The 18,188-nt window shown below is 40.6% G+C and overlaps 1 protein-coding gene across 1 annotated transcript in view; it reads right to left on the reverse strand.

Annotated features, from left to right (window-relative positions):
* Nucleotides 1-18,188, reverse strand: part of gcgra (glucagon receptor a) — a 56,917-nt gene that overhangs the window by 13,901 nt on the left and 24,828 nt on the right. Inside the window, exons 2-3 of the mRNA XM_066674452.1 lie at nt 1,205-1,363; nt 540-636 (exon numbers count right to left, since the gene is read on the reverse strand). Coding sequence (XP_066530549.1) covers nt 540-636; nt 1,205-1,258 — 151 coding nt within the window. The 5' untranslated portion in view covers nt 1,259-1,363. The remainder of the gene's footprint in view (nt 1-539; nt 637-1,204; nt 1,364-18,188) is intronic.

An 18,188-nucleotide genomic window follows, 5' to 3' on the forward strand; every position in this document is an offset into this window, starting at 1 on the left:
AGAATAAAATAATCATCCCTCCTCTATTAGTGCTCCATTAAACCTGGGTGAAGCAGTGTGACATCTTTTGATGTCTCAAACCCCTCAGAAAAACACAGGAGATCATCCTGTTTTTTACACCCTACTGAACATTTATAACATTTAAGAACATAATCCAGATAATTTGGTTGGGTATGATTCAAATTTTATAATATATTTACATATTTGCTATGGATTTACACCTATGCCATTGAAACTGCATTTTAACTACTTTTATATTGAGGTGTAAGTAATAAATAATTGATTTAGACCCCGCTTTATTTTGCAATAACAATATATTTCCCTTGTAAGTTTAAGGAAGGGACTTGAAGGATTCAGGTCTCTTTTGTTTTTTTTTTGTTTTTTTTGGCTCTAATCAGCAGAAGCTTTCATCACGGCCAGCATCATAAAACCAGCATGTAGTTTTGGACCAGTCCTTTACATGAGCAATGAGATTTGATCAGCACTCACAGAGCAGCTATGCAGAGCTCTGTAAACACACCAACTGCAGAAGTGCTCACCTGTGACCGATGGTTCTCTGCTGTTGTTCTGGAAGCAGTCATCTCTGTACATCATCCATTTTGCCATTACAATTTTCATGGACAAAGCAGAGGATGCCTTCAAGTGAAACAGCAATGACAAATAATGAACACAGTATTGTTTTTACACATGAACTTGGGTCTTCTCATTGTTTACCAACACCTCTGCAATACTGCATGTTAGATGAATGTAAAGATGTATTGTTTACCGTTATTGATCAATTCCTATTGTGTTAATGTGAATGTGGTTCAATGCAAAGTATCAAGTGCATTGCTTTAGCCCTGTAACCTGTCGCCTGCAACAGTGTGCTTTCTGTTACATCACCTTTACTTTAACTAAACACCAGCTTGACATTCTCAGAAATAGTCTGTGAGTTTGAACAAATGTGATGTTTTGGTTCTCACTAGTGTTTCCCTAACAATCCACAGCTCCTTTACTTTTCGTCATGTTACCTAATCTTGTAGAATGGGTTTTGTTTGGACTTTGTCTCTGCTTCAGTCACTCTGCAGGGGCCTCAATGATTATGCTCCCTCTAAACAAAAAGCTACTGCTAGTGTGCTTCTGCAAGGCTCACACGAATATATATATAAAGAGAGAGAGAGAGAGAGAGAGAGAGAGAGAGAGAGAGAGAGAGACTGAGACTGACCTGGATGCAGGAGGTGAATATGAGTAGGCTGAGTAGGATGAACAGCTGGGACATCCCTCAGTCGAGCAGCTGCTGCTGGCACTCGGACAGGGGCTTAGGAGGGTGAGGTGGAGCTCACCTCATAGGACAACTTTACCTGGGGCAACCACGCTGCCTACACTGGACACACACACACACACACACACACACACACACACACACACACACACACACACACACACTGTCACAAAGGCTTTGTCTAAAAATACATGTTTGAGCCATGACACACATTTTAACTGGTTCATATATACAAAATTAGAGTCAAACAAATGTTTATTTTAAATCTGTTTAATCTATTTCAAAGTTTTCTAGGATCTCAGGTACTGGACAGAAAGCAAAAAGCAGAAATCATGTCATATTGCCCATCAATGTGTGGGAGAAATGTAATAATGTACGCTTTCTGGATGTTCTAGATATGTAACTTATTCTGAAAACCAACATATGCAAAATATGCTGCCAAAAGAACCCTAGCACTGCCATGATGTCTCCAAAAGAAAACTTTATTTCTTTCATTTCTTTAAACGAATGCGTCATTAACAGTCTGAAATTAGGGTCTAAGTCACAAAGCCGTGGTACACTGCAGGATATTACTGCTGTTAAATGATTCCAAGTAATGTGCTTTCAATATTAGCAGTAGAAATTAGCATTACTTTGATATTCATTTATATTTATTTATGCGCTAAATGACCAGAAAAATTCAGAACATTCAAAATGATGGATATACATTTTGAACGAACTGGAAATAGAGCAACCACCGAGGCCAACAGTCTTCCGCCCAACAAACTGTATTATGCTAATCGTGTATTAAATTAGAATGTAATTTTCAGGATACACCATGTACCCGATGGCTCTCTGGTGTTATTTTCTTGCTTGAATAAGATCTACACTTGACAAACTGTTCATTACTGCATGCTCAAATGTCCAGCAGTGGCAGCTCTTGAGCCTAAAGGAAGGCCTTCCAGGTCACAGTTTGCTGACGGTGCCTGTCTGTTTATCAGAGTCTAGTTATTATGCTGGAGGCAGTGGAAAGGAGAGGACACACTTTGTCCCTGAGTACACTGACCCCAGGCCAATTAGTGGAGGAGAAAGAGACATGACACTATGATACCAGTAAGAAAATCCTGTTTACACCACCACAGAGTAACTGTATATTCACAAAAACAATTGATATAACTTAATCAGTTCTAAAATCCTAAACAAAGTTGCACATGTGTGTTTTTATATATTGTCAGGGCATTTATTATATAAAAAACATAGTATCAAAAGTCCTATGACTGCTTCCTGAAATAAGTAAATTGCTTTTAAACTGTTTTAATGTTTTGAATTTATGTTTTAAAATTTGAACTCTTTTACTGTATATTTTCTGTACTGTTCTGTAATTGCTGTTGCGTATGAAAGGTGCTCTATATATAAACTTGCCTTGCATTGCCCTGACAGCCATCTTTAAAGATAATTAATGATAATAAAATGTTTACAATAATGTACTTTTGTTGCCTATATAAATACATAAGCATATTATTTTTATACTCAGGTAGTCTGTGTTGTTTCCTGTTGCCCTGTGACTTGATGGTCACTTACCTGCAGACTGATCCACAACCCCTGTCTCCTGCTTCACTCTGAAGTTGGAGAACGGAACGAAATCTGAAACGTTTCTGCAAAAAACACCTTTACCATGGAAACATTTTTGGCTAAAACGTTTCAAATTCCATTCTGTTCCAGTCTCTGGGCAGGACAGGGCAGCTGCATAACCCTATTTACATTTTTTGTGTTCTGAAGTGATGAAAGACACATAAAACAAGTCCACAAGTTGTTAAGGAAGTCGTAAATGAAGCTAATCTTGAGGGCTTATCTGTGGTATGTGTGGTGGTCACACTCAGTAAAGTTTTGTGGTGTCCACTTGCGTTAACCGCCTTGCTCTATGCAAGTCTAGATCTTAATCAGGATTTAAAACCATATGTCTAGAACAAAACTTCTCTTTCATTTACAACCACAGAATGCTACCACATGCGTCTTCTTGTTCTGTGGAACCAGGTTTCTGAAAAAGTCCTGCACAGTGTTTTCCTCTAACGTATCTGTTTCAGTTCCCATAGGGAGTTAGAGGGGCTATGAGGAGCCTATCTCATGTCCTTCAACACTGCTCCTGTTGGAGAGCCTTTTGGTTTTATGACCTACAAACTCTTATGTCATGAAATCTCCATCCCCAAGAATCACTCCAGAGAATGTAGTTCCACTGCTCCTCAGCTTTTATATACCTCTAGCCCACGACTGGCATTAGGCACTTCCCATTCTTGAAGGTATCTTTTCTTTTCTGTGCAGATTATACAAAATGTGTGCCCTCAGTAAACATCCTAGTCCACCATGAGGGCATGTTAAAGTAACTGAGAAAAATAATGTAAATGAGCTTCATCGAAATTACAAAAAGAGCTTCATAAGAATATATTTCTGTAATATTTTCATTGTTTAATTACAAAGTTTACATTAGGCCAATACACCTACTGCTTTAAAAAAAAGACAATTTAAATGATATATAGAAAAATTGAGCAAATTCTTTATTCTATGATTTTTTAAAACCTTTTTGTTTAGTATTATTTACCTTTTTTAAATGTTAAACTCTGATGAGGGGCGGCACAGTGGCGCAGCAGGGCCTGGAGGTTGTGGGTTGGATTCCCGTTCCGGGTGACTGTCTGTGAGGAGTGTGGTGTGTTCTCCCTGTGTCTGCGTGGGTTTCCTCCGGGTGACTGTCTGTGAGGAGTGTGGTGTGTTCTCCCTGTGTCTGTGTGGGTTTCCTCCAGGTGACTGTCTGTGAGGAGTGTGGTGTGTTCTCCCTGTGTCTGTGTGGGTTTTCTCCGGGTGACTGTCTGTGAGGAGTGTGGTGTGTTCTCCCTGTGTCTGTGTGGGTTTTCTCCGGGTGACTGTCTGTGAGGAGTGTGGTGTGTTCTCCCTGTGTCTGCGTGGGTTTCCTCCGGGTGACTGTCTGTGAGGAGTGTGGTGTGTTCTTCCTGTGTCTGTGTGGGTTTTCTCCGGGTGACTGTCTGTGAGGAGTGTGGTGTGTTCTCCCTGTGTCTGCGTGGATTTCCTCTGGGTGACTGTCTGTGAGGAGTGTGGTGTGTTCTCCCTGTGTGTGCGTGGGATTCCTCCGGGTGCTCCGGTTTCCTTCCACAGCCCAAAAACACACGTTGGTAGGTGGATTGGCGACTTAAAAGTGCCTGTGTGTGTGTTGCCCTGTGAAGGACTGGCGCCCCCTCCAGGGTGTATTCCCACCTTGCGCCCAATGCTTCCAGGTAGGCTCTGGACCCACCGTGACCCTGAACCGGATAACCGGTTACAGATAATGAATGAATGAATGAAAACTCTGATGAAAAAATACCCAAATTTAGGTGGATACATTGCTCTCACACCTGACTCTTGGCATGTTTGGCAGCTTCTAAGGGTTAGGGCAGGAAGTGCTCCTGTAAATTCACAAAAGATCAATTACCTAGAAACAGCTAAGTTCCTTCACCTGGTTCTCAGCAGAGCACACTATGCACCTTATCATAATTCAACATTTACTATTAATATCTATGACTAAAAAAGTAAGTTCAGCAGTCCACCTGGCCAAGGCCTCACCTCAGCCAAGTACGTGTGCCAAAGAGATTAATTGCTATATCAGTATTCTCTCAGCAAACAGAAGAAAATACCAACAGCGCGTGTCGAAAGGCCACGCCTACGTTTTTGTAAAACAAACAAGCTTTATACAATATACTGAGTGCTTTGTTCCGCAGGGGAAAGGAAAAGGCTGACTGTGCCAGGATTCACTCACCACATTTTAAGCATTTAGTTCTGAAAGTTCAGTTCTATTTAGGCTGGTCAGTCATCAGTCAGAGCACATATATGTTTACAATGATTATACATGTCTTACATACCACTTAAGGACGTCCTCAGTGATGCGATGAGCCTACCAACTATTCTGATGACTAATTATGTAATCAGTGTTTCATATTACGGCCAAAAACATAGAAATGGCCTTCTGGATCTGAATGGACTCTAAACAATAACAAACCATGGCACAAAATTCATATTAGGATCTGCTTCTTATGAGCCACACAATGCACTTTTAGAGAGGCACACCTGGCTGATGATTAAGACGATTTATCACTTTGTGTGAAGCACAGATTCCTTAAACAGAGCAAGCAAAAGTGAATCTGTATTCCTAAACTGTGAGCAGTGGCTTGTCCATCAATGAGCATGGCTTTTCTTTCATAGCCAGCTTAACAAATGCAGGTCAAGGAGAGAAGGGTATTTGTATGATATAGCTAACAGACAGGGCTGATGTATTGCTCTAGATTTAGAACAAGGATTTTATTTGTTTTTAGGTAGTGTCACAGTCACACAGAGTTGGTGTGTTCTCCCTGTGTCCGCGTGGGTTTCCTCTGGGTGCTCCGGTCTCCTCCCACAGTCCTAAAACACACGTTGGTAGGTGGATTGGCGACTCAAAAAGTGTCCGCAGGTGTGAGTGTGTGAGTGAATGTGTGTGTGTGTGTTGCCCTGTGAAGGACTGGCGCCCCCTCCAGGGTGTATTCCTTCCTTGCGCCCAATGATTCCAGGAAGGCTCTGGACCCACCGCGACCCTGAACTGGATAAGCGCTTACAGATTATGAATGAATTTTATTTGTTTTTATTCATTTATGAAGTAACAAATGTAGAATAAAGTAAAAAAAAGTACGTTTTAAAAAAAAAGTGTTTTTTTTTTCCACTGCTACCTTATTTTAGTTTTTGCAATTGCTATCAACACAGATCCAAATGGATTTTGATGATGGTCATTTTTGCCATAGTCAGACAGCCCTATGATACTTACAGCTGATAACACAAATAGTAATAAATAACTTGTCAAAACCCCATCAGAGTTTATAGTACCAGCCAAACACAGGCCCTGATTCACTGAGCTGAAGACTCAAAATCTAAATATGAATTCTCTTCACAGAGAAACATTTCACCATTATCTTCATTAGCACCATCATGTGCTACCCACAATGATTACCTCAAATTTGAACAGATCAGTGGCTGAGCCATGGATAGTAAATGGTTGTAATATCTCTGGTGCTCTTGACATTATTACTATCATTTTTCTGTTCTAAAACAGCCACACCAATTGTTCAGAAAACCTCCTAGTCTGTGACACTATGACTATGACACTATGACATTATGTGGCCTTGCCTCAACACTGCATTCCAACATTGAACAGTCTCAGAGATCGGCCTGTTGCTGAGGTGTGTGCCTGAAGAGCGATTTGTCCCAAATAAAGAAATATGTATTCATCGTATCTACGACTGTCTGCAGGCCACAATTTGCACCATCACATAAGTCACTGAACCCAATTAGTTTAATCTGCTCATCAGAAACACATGAAGTGGGAGTAAACCACCTCCAGCCTAATCACACACACAGAGAGAGAGAGAGAGAGAGAGAGAGAGAGAGAGAGAGAGAGAGAGAGAGAGAGAGAGAGAGATTTCTAGCTGTCTTCCCATGTAGAACCCTGTTAATACACCATCTCTTTAATCTAATCTGCATAACAGCGGGGCAGGAAGAGCTGGAGAGAGTGAGCGCTTCATGAGCTCCTTTTGTAAAAGTGTTCACATTCAGGTTATTGCTGGTTCACAAGGCTCAAGGTAACCTTAATTACAAACAGCACAATTAGAACTACGTATGAGATTCACACCTAGCAGGGCATCCCCTTGACTTCTGTCATCAACAAGCTCCTCACTGTGAAATGCAAGACAAGGGAAAGGCGATCTGTGTGTTAACACTGCTGTCTGTTCCTGCCTGCTGCTCTGACTGTGATTTGACAAGTGCACTTCTGACTAGATCCCTCTTCAAAACACGCTGACATCTTGTTGTGTGAAATTAAATGAAAGCCAAAGGGAGAAAGGGTGCTGTTTGGCTTAAAGTAACTTTAAATAACAGTGGCAAAGTGCTACATGACAAATACACTGTAAAACCTGACTAATAATAATAATAATAATAATAATAATAAACAATTATTTCACCAGGCGGCACGGTGTCTGCATGGGTTTCCTCCGGGTGACTGTCTGTGAGGAGTGTGGTGTGTTCTCCCTGTGTCCGCGTGGGTTTCCTCCGGGTGACTGTCTGTGAGGAGTGTGAAGTGTTCTCTCTGTGTCCGCATGAGTTTCCTCCGGGTGAATGTCTGTGAGGAGTGTGGTGTGTTCTCCCCATGTTTGCGTGGGTTTCCTCCGGGTGACTGTGAGGAGTTTGGTGTGTTCTCTCTGTGTCCGCGTGGGTTTCCTCCGGGTGCTCCGGTTTCCTCCCACAGTCTAAAAACACACGTTGGTAGGTGATTGGAAACTCAAAAGTGTCTGTAGGTGTGAGTGAGTGAATGTGTGTGTTGCCCTGTGAAGGATTGACGCCCCCTCCACGGTGTATTCCCGCCTTGCGCCCAATAATTCCAGGTAGGCTCTGGACCCACCGCGACCCTGAACTAGATAAGTGCTTACAGATTATGAATGAATAAATTATTTCACCAAGATATGCAGGTTTTTTCTAACAAAACTGTTCAATCTTTAAAACCATTATACAGTAACATTTCATTTAATTAATAAAATGCATATATATAATATCTATTTTTAAACTTTTTCTTTAATAAGAATAAAAATTATTGGGAGCAGAACCTGAAACACGGTCAACTAACAAACCTTAGTATGGTCAAACCTCTTCTCAAAACATCTCCATTTTACTGTTTTGATGCCACTCTGAAAAAACGAACACTAGTTTGACTTGCCAACGCATACGCTAAATCCGGCCCAGAGTGTAATTACTGAAGATAATGCCAATGTCCCTCAGCAGAACAAAGCAGTGACAAGCGTGGAGTGCTTTAACTAACCCACGAGTGCGCTATGACAGCCACTGACTACGTTTGCTCAAGGGCTCTCCTTTCTTTAGCGGCTGCTCATAAAAAAGGAGGATAAGTGAGATCTGAGAGAAAACAAAGCTCTCTGCATCCAACCACACAATGTGCATCTGCTGTGGAGGGTCTATTCATCATTACCCTTACAGTCTTGCACTATGGAAGACCCCAGCACATACAGCTGGGTCAGGCGTAATTATAGTCCTGTTTTTATAGTGCCTTGAGTGATGTGTGCTGGAGTTACATTCATATGCTGAGGGCACAGTACTAACCTAATCAGGCATTTCTTTAAAGAATGTACTGAATGAGACATGGAGTATGTGGGGCTGTGTTGAACAGGCTTAATCACGGGCTCTACATGAATTATAATAATGAAATAAAACTCTTAGTATCATTGTATGTAATGGCACAATACTAAATTGTATGTAATGGCACACTGCCCAATGCACTCATTACCCCTGGTGCAGTGTGTGTGTGTGTGTGTAAATATGTGTATTTGTTCACTGATAGATTAAATGCGGAGAAAAAATGTTGAGGTATGTTGTGCAATGGCAGTAAAACATTAAAATGACAGGGTAAAATACACAATAAAAAGGACTGAGGTTATCAGGTTATCTTAATATAGCCATTAGCACTTCATTAACATTTAGGAACATCTTCAAAAAAAGAGACTGGACCAATAAGTACTGTGAAACATATACACTCTTTTATAGTTTACTACCACACATTAAGAGTGAAGGCTTATCTAAGACCACTGGACTCTTTCTGATAGTACTGATAAACCAATGCCAGAAAGTGTACTTAGCATGACCCATACACCCAGAGTAGCACACTTCCACTAACACCAGCTCTAACTCCTGTTAAGCTTCCATACAGAGCTCAGGTTTGCCAGAGAGTGTCCTTTTTTATCTTTAATTGCATTTCTCCTTAGAAAATAAAGACTGGGTAAATGCTAGTGTAAAAAGACACAAGAAAAAGCTGCATCAAATCCTTCACATAATCAATTGAATAAATATCTATAGTGAAGACAACTTTGTCCCAAAAGAATACAAAAGGAAAACAGAGTGATTCTTTCCCTGAGGCTTGTGATGTGACCGGAAGGCTGTCCTCACTGGTGGAGAGGTCTGTGATCTGATAAGGAGGTGAAATAAAGTTCACGGATGCTGAGTCTATTGTTCCAGCACGTTGTCCAAACGGCTCGGCAGTTCAGAACACTATGGAAAATGACTTGGAGTTTGCTGCCGCAGGCCAACCGCCCTGATCGGACTCAGTACCACCACCCTGTCTTAGACTCTGCCCTTTCTTCTCACTCACTGCAAAATGGCTTCATTCTCTGTACAGAGCTGGCGGATGCTACATGGATCAGAAGGACCCTTTGAAGGCATCAGCATAGGTCTATTCAGTCGTGTCCATTTCAAATTGTACACTTTATAACAAGCAAAATATTTACCTTGAATTATGTTTGCGGGGTTCAAACCGTGTGATGGTCTTGTCCAGTAGTTCCTATACCCCACACCCCCACTACCCCCACTATATCACAATTACAGTGGAACCAATAAAAATGACATTTATTATGCATCTCATTCATTTGCTTTGCTGTACCCAGCCCCCTAGCTCTGCGCAATCCACTAGAGTGGGAACCCCACATACCACAAACCACTAGCCTAATCCATTCATACACCTGCAAATTGTCTAAGGAATGATAAGAATCAACTGGACACGGAAAAATAAACTCATCATAGTAAACCTCCTACCATCAATAGTTCTGTTAACAAAAAAGGTTTAATATGAATTTATTTTGATTTACGTTTAAACTGTAGTTGCCCTCGCAAAGCAAAAGGTTCATAGTGTAGTGTTTCTGTACAAATAAGCACAGAGTGAATAAGTCCTTTTCCTCACCACCGCCTACCTCTCCACAGTGTTTTCCCTGCTCATTAAGAGCTTGATAATTGGCTAAATGATGGGATGAATCAGGCACATTAAACCACAGAAAACACAACACCACACTGCACTTGGCTGGAGGCCTGGAGCCAGATGCACTCCATCACACAAGAGGAAGCATCAGATAAAAAAAAAAATAATAATAATTTTATACCTAGTCGTGAACCTAATCTAAACTGAATTAAAGAAATAAAAACCGAATTAAAAAATAAAAGTAGTAGTTTTGTCTTTCAGTTCTTTTCAGAAACATACGCTCATCAGCTGCTCCCACTGTCTCAGCCACGCAGCTCTTTTACTTGTGAGAAAACATTAACAGCAGTCTAGCTACTCCCCCCAGAGAAGAGCCAAGAGTTTCAACAAAGATTCTTAAAATGCTGATGCATTCCTGTCTATGAGGAGAAAGAACCACTGTTTTTGTTGGGTTTTTTTTAGCTTCAGTGGTATATACACAAAGGAGTCAAATTCAAAATCACAACAATGTTGAGATGAATCATTGTGAGTCAGAAACGCAAAATATAACCAACAAGCCATAATGAATTTCAGTGTGTTTTCACTAGATAGGGAAGTCTGCTGTACACAGTGGTCAGTTTTGCAAGTTTTGTTCATTAGAGTTACAAGGTTTGATCGAAGGATGAGAGTCCCTATCCATCCATCCATTATCTGTAACCCTTATCCAGTTCAGGGTCGCGGTGGGTCCAGAGCCTAACGGGAATCATTGGGCGCAAGGCAGGAATACACCCTGGAGGGGGCACCTGTCCTTCACAGGGCAACACACACACACACACACACATTCACACACACTTACACCTACAGACAATTTTGAGTCGCCAATTCCCCTACCAACGTGTGTTTTTGGACTGTGGGAGGAAACCGGAGCACCCGGAGGAAACCCATGCGGAACTGGGGAGAACACACCAACTCCTCACAGACAGTCACCCGGAGCGGGAATCCAGGTCCCTGGAGCTGTGTGACTGCGACACCACCTGCTGCGCCACCGTGCCGCCCTTGAGAGTCCCTAGCTAACCAATACTGAGTCTATAATTGTGCATGGGATAATGGCCAAGACAGGGCAGACACTACCTTACAGACTACCTTAAGAGTCTCTGATCATAAGAGCAGGAAATATAGCACATAATATTTATCATATCACAATAGCTTACATTTTCACAATATACATATCTCACCACATTTAAAACCAGTCATCAAACACATAATAAAAATGAGATTTAACCTACTGCACTGCACTAAATCTGGATAAACATAAATCATGCTCTTTGTAATTTTTGTCTTTGTAATAAAGTTAAAATACGCTACCAAAATCTATAGAGAACAAATGACATATTTTTTTCAGTATGTTAAGTTCAGCAAATACATAGTAATTGATGTTTGTCTTTTAACTGGAAGCCAGGAGGAAGTCATCCAGTGTAATGTGATCTATATGTGAGTGAAACAGTTCAAAACAACAGAGAGAACGCTCCAGTTCTGCAACAGTGGACAAACATCTGAGTGATTTTACTGTCCAGTCAACTCGCCAGTAGGGCCTCACGTTATCAACACTGTAATACATAAAGAACCGCCTGTCAAGGTGAGTTACATAATTCAGACAGCTACATAAATCAGTCAGGAGAGGCACTTTCAGTTATTAAACTATGGCACACTGCCATTAAACCAATCTATGTACACTGATAGATAAATGCTAGTGCCATTTTGGCTCAAATCATGGCAGCCGCATTTTCATTCCTGTTGTAATCATTCACCTGTTCTCTCTCGATGCAAGAACAGCCCAAAAAACAAAAAATAAATAAATTCACTTTATTTAAGAAGCTTGTATTGCTGGAAAATAATATCTCAATTAATCAAATAAAATCAAATAAATCAGTGAAACATCAATCAAATCAGGCTCAGTCCAGATGTTCACACTTCTGAACCCCTGTGCAGAACAACTTCTTCGCAAACTCTGAAAAGTGATGAATTCTTCAGAATGTCTTGCCTGCTACTTTGGTTTTCAGACTTCCTGACAACTTGTTCATAATTGCTTTGATTGTATCCATCCATCTTAGTGCTGGCACTTCTCTTCCATGTTTTCCTTGAACTGTGCCAACAGTAATGGTCTTTGCCAATGAATTTGACTCTTCCTGTAATATGTCCAAAATACCAGAGCTTGGATTTGTGAATCAAGTGAGAAGTAAAGCTTGTTGTGTTCAACTCTACCGCTGTTCTGTATAATGGGCATTGTACAATAGCTATTTCTTGTCATCTTTCCTTGGTATTGGGATATAAACTGACCTTTTTTGCCATAACTGGTCTGTTAATCCGCTTCCATCATGCTAGGCAGAGTGGGAACTGGGGTGGGTGTGTTTTTTAAAGAAAGGCTGCTGAGTCATTGGGTCATTAATTTCAGCTCCAAGCCAACAGAATGAAAAGCTAAATTCCTGACACACAAACTGGCGATAGGTGACTTTGTAAACTTCAAGGGCAGACTTTTCTGTTGTTGTTGTTTCCTCATCATTAGCCAAGTGTCAAAGGTTCTTTCTTAAACTCATTCATAACGACACATTTGTACTTTGTTTCTGAGGCTCAAATTGAAGCAAAGACACAAGGGATCAAGGTAAGCCTTGGAGACTGACTGAATAATACGACCCACACTGCCTAGTTAATAATCCTCTCTGCGCATGGGGGACACTGTCTGGGAAAACTGCTGCTCCGAAATATAACAACTCTGCTGATATCATTTGTCCATATGTGACAGAGTTTTCACATTTCTTCTTCATTAGTTTGTGAGAAGAAAGCATCGGAAGAGAAAGCATCAACGTATAAATATAGCTGGAGATGAGTACAAGTGAGGGAGGAGATTCGTTTCAGCACTGACTGTCTCATACTGCCTCGTGCACTAGAAGCTGACATCTCAGGACCAATGCCAAGAAGGTAATGTGAATTCATTGTGTGAGTCACAAGTCCCTAGTAACTGAGCACAGACAGGGAAATGAAAGAGCACTCAGTGCATCATCCACTGAAACTGTAAATGCTATACAGTATATATCTAGTATATAGTATTATATACTGTATAAAGTAACGTAGATTTTCTGGGACAGTAATAATTAAAGACATAGATACAGAAGCTGTGAGGAGTTTGGTGTGTTCTCCCTGTGCCTGCATGGGTTTCCTCCGGGTGCTCCAGTTTCCTCCCATGGTCCAAAAGCACGTGTTAGGTGGATTGGCGTCTCAAAAGTGTCCGTAGGTGTGAGTGTGTGAGTGACTGTGTGAGTGTGTCGCCCTGTGAAGGACTGGCGCCCCCTCCAGGGTGTGTTCCTGCCTTGCACCAATGATCCCTGGTAGGCTCCGGACCCACCGTGACCCTGAACTAGATAAGGGTTACAGACAATGAATGAATGAATGAATAAATGAATTAATGATACATAAGCAAAGTGACTATATATATGCATCAAGTGATAGCAACTAAAATAAAAAACACTTAGTAAGTCTAAAAGGGAAGGTTCACATATCAATGCTTTGATATAAACACATACAGATAACACAAAAGACTGTGGGATGAGCCTTTTTTTTTTGCCATATACATTAGCACACATCACAGCCAATCACAGATGTCTTCTCAAATGAATAAGAGAGAGAGGGAGAGAGAGAGAGAGAGAGAGGTAAAAAATGATTGCAAAAAATGCTTTAAGGAAAGCTATTACATGAAAAGGCAGAGGTTTATGAATTTATTCATTTAACACTCCATTACATCAATAAGATATTGAGCTGAAAACCCCTCTGGCATCCTTATGGATGACAGAGGTACTCACTTTGCGTAAATCCATACATCTTTTAAACTTTCTTTTAGCACATTTTCATACCTTAAATCAGTGGTTTGGTATTGTCCTGCTTCGTTGCATATAATTAATAAATGGGTGATGGAGGTGACCTCACTGTTTGATTCAGCATCCTGAGCCTGCACTTTTAAAATATCTATGGAAAAAAATCACTTGAATCAGCAAAATAGGTCAAATCTATTCATAATTTATCTGATATTTCAAAACAATCAGCTTCGGAAACTGACCCTCAACGCTTATTATTATTCATTCATTGTCTGTAAGCACTTATTCAGTTCAGGGTCACGGTGTTTCCGGAGCCAACCCGGAATCACTGGGCGCAACGTTAGAACACACCTTGGAGGGGGCGCCAGTCCTTCACAGTGCGACAAACACACACACACACACACACATTTGAGTCGCCAATCTACCTGTCCACGCAGACACCGGGAGAACACACCCAACTCCTCACAGAGAGTCACCCATAGCAGGGCTTGAACCCACAACCTCCAGATCCCTGGAGCTGTGTGAATGTGACACTACCTGCTGCACCACCGCGCCGCCCCGTTATTATATTGTTATATTGTTTTAATGAGTTATTTTGGATAGTGAGTACATTTCCTAAATGCATTTTGTTATAAAAATAATTGTTATATTTAACAATCACTTTAACTATTAAAGGTAATGTTGTCTTTTTTATATTCATTTGGGCATTTAAAATAAATCTGGATGAATGATATTTTCCTTTCCATATCTTACAGCTTAAATTAAAATGTTTGTAAAAACATCCTTTGTATGAAAATTATCTCATCATTCATGTCCTCCTTCATCCTTTCCATATTCTATTTCCACACTAGAAGGTCTCTCTCTCTCTCTCTCTCTCTCTGTGTCAATCATTGAGCATTCGGAATTTGTACTTCTTGGAATGTGGTTTATAACACATTAAACACTTTACTCTGCCACACAGCCCAGTGGTCGCTCACTCAGCTGAACACTTGGTTGCAGGGAACAACATGGCTCAAAACACAGGTATTGGATATTAGTATGCAAGCGTAATGAAATGTCTGAACATGATCATGTATCTGAGACAATTGGCTGATTATCATTTTCTCAGCATTCTGTGAACTTGTCCACTGTGACCACAGAACATGCTCCGTATGTTTTTGCACAGAAACACACCCTGAGCCAGTCCATCACAGGGTTCTGTGGGAAGAAACTGGAGCACATGGAGGAAACCCAGGCAGAAACAGGGAGAAAACTCCTCACAGACTGATGCCACAACACCAATACCCAGGAGTGAGGTTTGGAAGAGAGTGACACTACATGATTTACCGCTACCCACCACAAAATACAACACTGCATAAATACAGTAACTGCAGTCATACAACTTTTTACAGGGCTCCTCATTAAATGATATTGCTTTATTGCATCTGTGATTCAGCTGTGATATTATTTTTTGATAACGCGCAACCTCTCGTGTTCTATTGTCAAACTAATTGTTCAAAGAATTCTATTTCTATGAAACTTCCATTAGCTTGTGGCACACTCTCAAATGCACTTTTTCAAGTGATAATCTGTGTTTGCTTAGGTCCTGAAGGAACATTATTTACGAAACATTTCATTATTTATCCACCATCTCCATGTCTATGCTGAGTTCCAGCTATGCCATCTCACTCTCAGCTCAGGGACAGAAAGGTTTGCTCAGTTTGTGTCAACGTATCAATATTTATCTTGTTCTTTCCATTAACCTCATTAAATTCCCACTCTTCTTTAAGGGTAAATTATGAACAGCAAGTCTAATGTGGATTTATGAAGTGAGTAGAACGAAGACTAAATGTGTTTGTGAGACAGAGAGTGAGCAAGTGAGCAAAGGAGAGAGAACAGATGTAGAAAGCACTTGGCCTTATTGTACATGAATACAACTTGGGTGGGTTCTAAAATATGTTAAGTATTAAACTGTGTCGAGTAACTTTCATAAACTTTACCATAATCAGTTTCCATAAACAGCCATTTTGTTTCTCAGCTTAGTGACATTTAGCATGTTTAGACAAGAGCTATGTACAGAGCATGGCAAAGCTTTTCACTATTAATGACACCTAGGCTTCAATATACATTCATTATCTTTGAGCGCTTATCCAGTTCAGGGTAGCGGTGGGTCCAAAGCCTACGTGGAATCATTGGGCGCAAGGCAAGAATACACCCTGGAGGGGGCGCCAGTCCTTCACAGGGCAACACAGACACACACACACACACATTCACTCACACACTCAGACACTTTTTACCAATCCTACCAACGTGTGTTTCTTGGACTCTGGGAGGAAACTGGTGCACCCAGAGGAAACCCACACAGACACAGGGAGAACACACCACACTCCTCACAGACAGTCACCCGGAGCAGGACTCAAACCCACAACCTCCAGGTCCATGGAGCTGTGTGACTGCGACCCTACCTGCTGCGCCACCGTGCCGCCCAGGCTTCAATATCTCTTCCTAAAATCTAAATAACTGTAAGAAAAATGTCAAAAATGTATAAAATTTTTGCAATGGGATTCTAAAAAAGTGGTTGTGTCTTAAACAAAATTTAAAACTCATCCAGAAGCCAGGAATTCCTGTGCTGGGCATTTATTTATTAAGAGAGTAAATGGTCTTCTGTCTTTCGGAGCAAATCATTTAATTTATTAATAATACATTTTATATGAAACTTTTGCTATAAGTTAACATTACAAAACAACGGAATTGCAATGTGCTATGCATAAGATGAATGTAAATTAACTGTGCACTGTTAACGGCTCACACTGGACATTTTTACATACCAAATTAATAGTGTAATAGAGTCATTCATTCATTATCTGTAACCCTTATCCAGTTCAGGGTCGCGGTGGGTCCAGAGCCTACCTAGAATAATTGGGCGCAAGGCGGAAATACACCCTGGAGGGGGCGCCAGTCCTTCACAGGGCAACACAGACACACATACATTCACTCACACACACACACCTACGGACACTTTCGAGTCGCCAATCCACCTGCAACGTGTGTTTTTGGACTGTGGGAGGAAACCGGAGCACCCGGAGGAAACCCACGCGGACACGGGGAGAACACACCAACTCCTCACAGACAGTCCACAGTCACCAATCCACCTACCAATGTGTGAAATAGAGTCAATATAATTATTTTAATTTTCCTTTCTATATTCCTAAATCATTTAGGTGTATATAGCGAGTGCATGTTTGTGTGGTACCTGAATGACGAGTGTGAGAATGTCCTGAGAAATTGTATTGTTTCACATTCACTGTATGCATTGCAGTGCATTAGTTGGATGGTGATTAAATTGAAGGCGTCCTCTCTCAAACAAATGTTCTTAATTTATAATAATTATACTATTGTTTAAATATGTATTTGAGTATAGAACTACAATTTTAGAGCTTTTGTCCATTGAAGGAAAATATAGTTTGTGGTAGTTAAATGAACAGAAGTATGCACCCGAGAGGGAATTAGTTAAAAAATATTTGGAAAAATCAGTTTGGAAACATTCAAATACATCCTGTTTCAAGAGCAATGATGTCCTCTATGTCACGACTTTTTAGTCTCAATTCAGGTAACACAATGCTCTACCCATCATAAAAAAGCAGTGTGACATACAGAGAGACCTGACACTCTGACTGAGGGAAATGAGAACTGCTGAAATGTTGGCATCGTTACACAGTGGCTGTCAAAGCTAAGAGCCTTTCTCTAGGCTGGAGGTTGAGCAGCACACGTTTAGCCATTCATTCATTCGGGGGGGTGGGGTAGTAACTAGTACATTATTTCATGTACTCCACTAAATCATTGAAGGATATGTACATCCCAGTTGCACTTTCATGTAATAATTTTACTTATACTCAAGTACATTAGTGAATACAAGGAGACAATTATTTTATATTTCACTTTCTCATTTTCAGTTAATAACCGTTATTTGTACAATTTCATTGTGTTTCGCTACTCACAGCATTACTTTGCAAACACAGGCCACAGCACTGACCCTGGATCTTCACAATTCATCAAACAAAACAAATCTGAGGATAATCTGGCAAATATTGAAAAGCTGGACTATATGTGATATTGTGACATTTTTGTTGATATACTGTATCCATAAAGCACAGGCTGTTTAGTGGAAGGCACTGGCAATATTAAAGCACATTTGATTCAGTGTTTAGGGCTTCTTTGTTTTCTTTTCTTTTTTTTAATAAAACCAATTGTATATTACACTATGATTTATTACAGCTGAGAACCTGCAAAACTTCCCTTTGGCTCATGGCTG

The sequence above is a fragment of the Hoplias malabaricus genome, chromosome 6, assembly GCF_029633855.1.
Source record: "Hoplias malabaricus isolate fHopMal1 chromosome 6, fHopMal1.hap1, whole genome shotgun sequence".
NCBI lineage: Eukaryota > Metazoa > Chordata > Actinopteri > Characiformes > Erythrinidae > Hoplias > Hoplias malabaricus.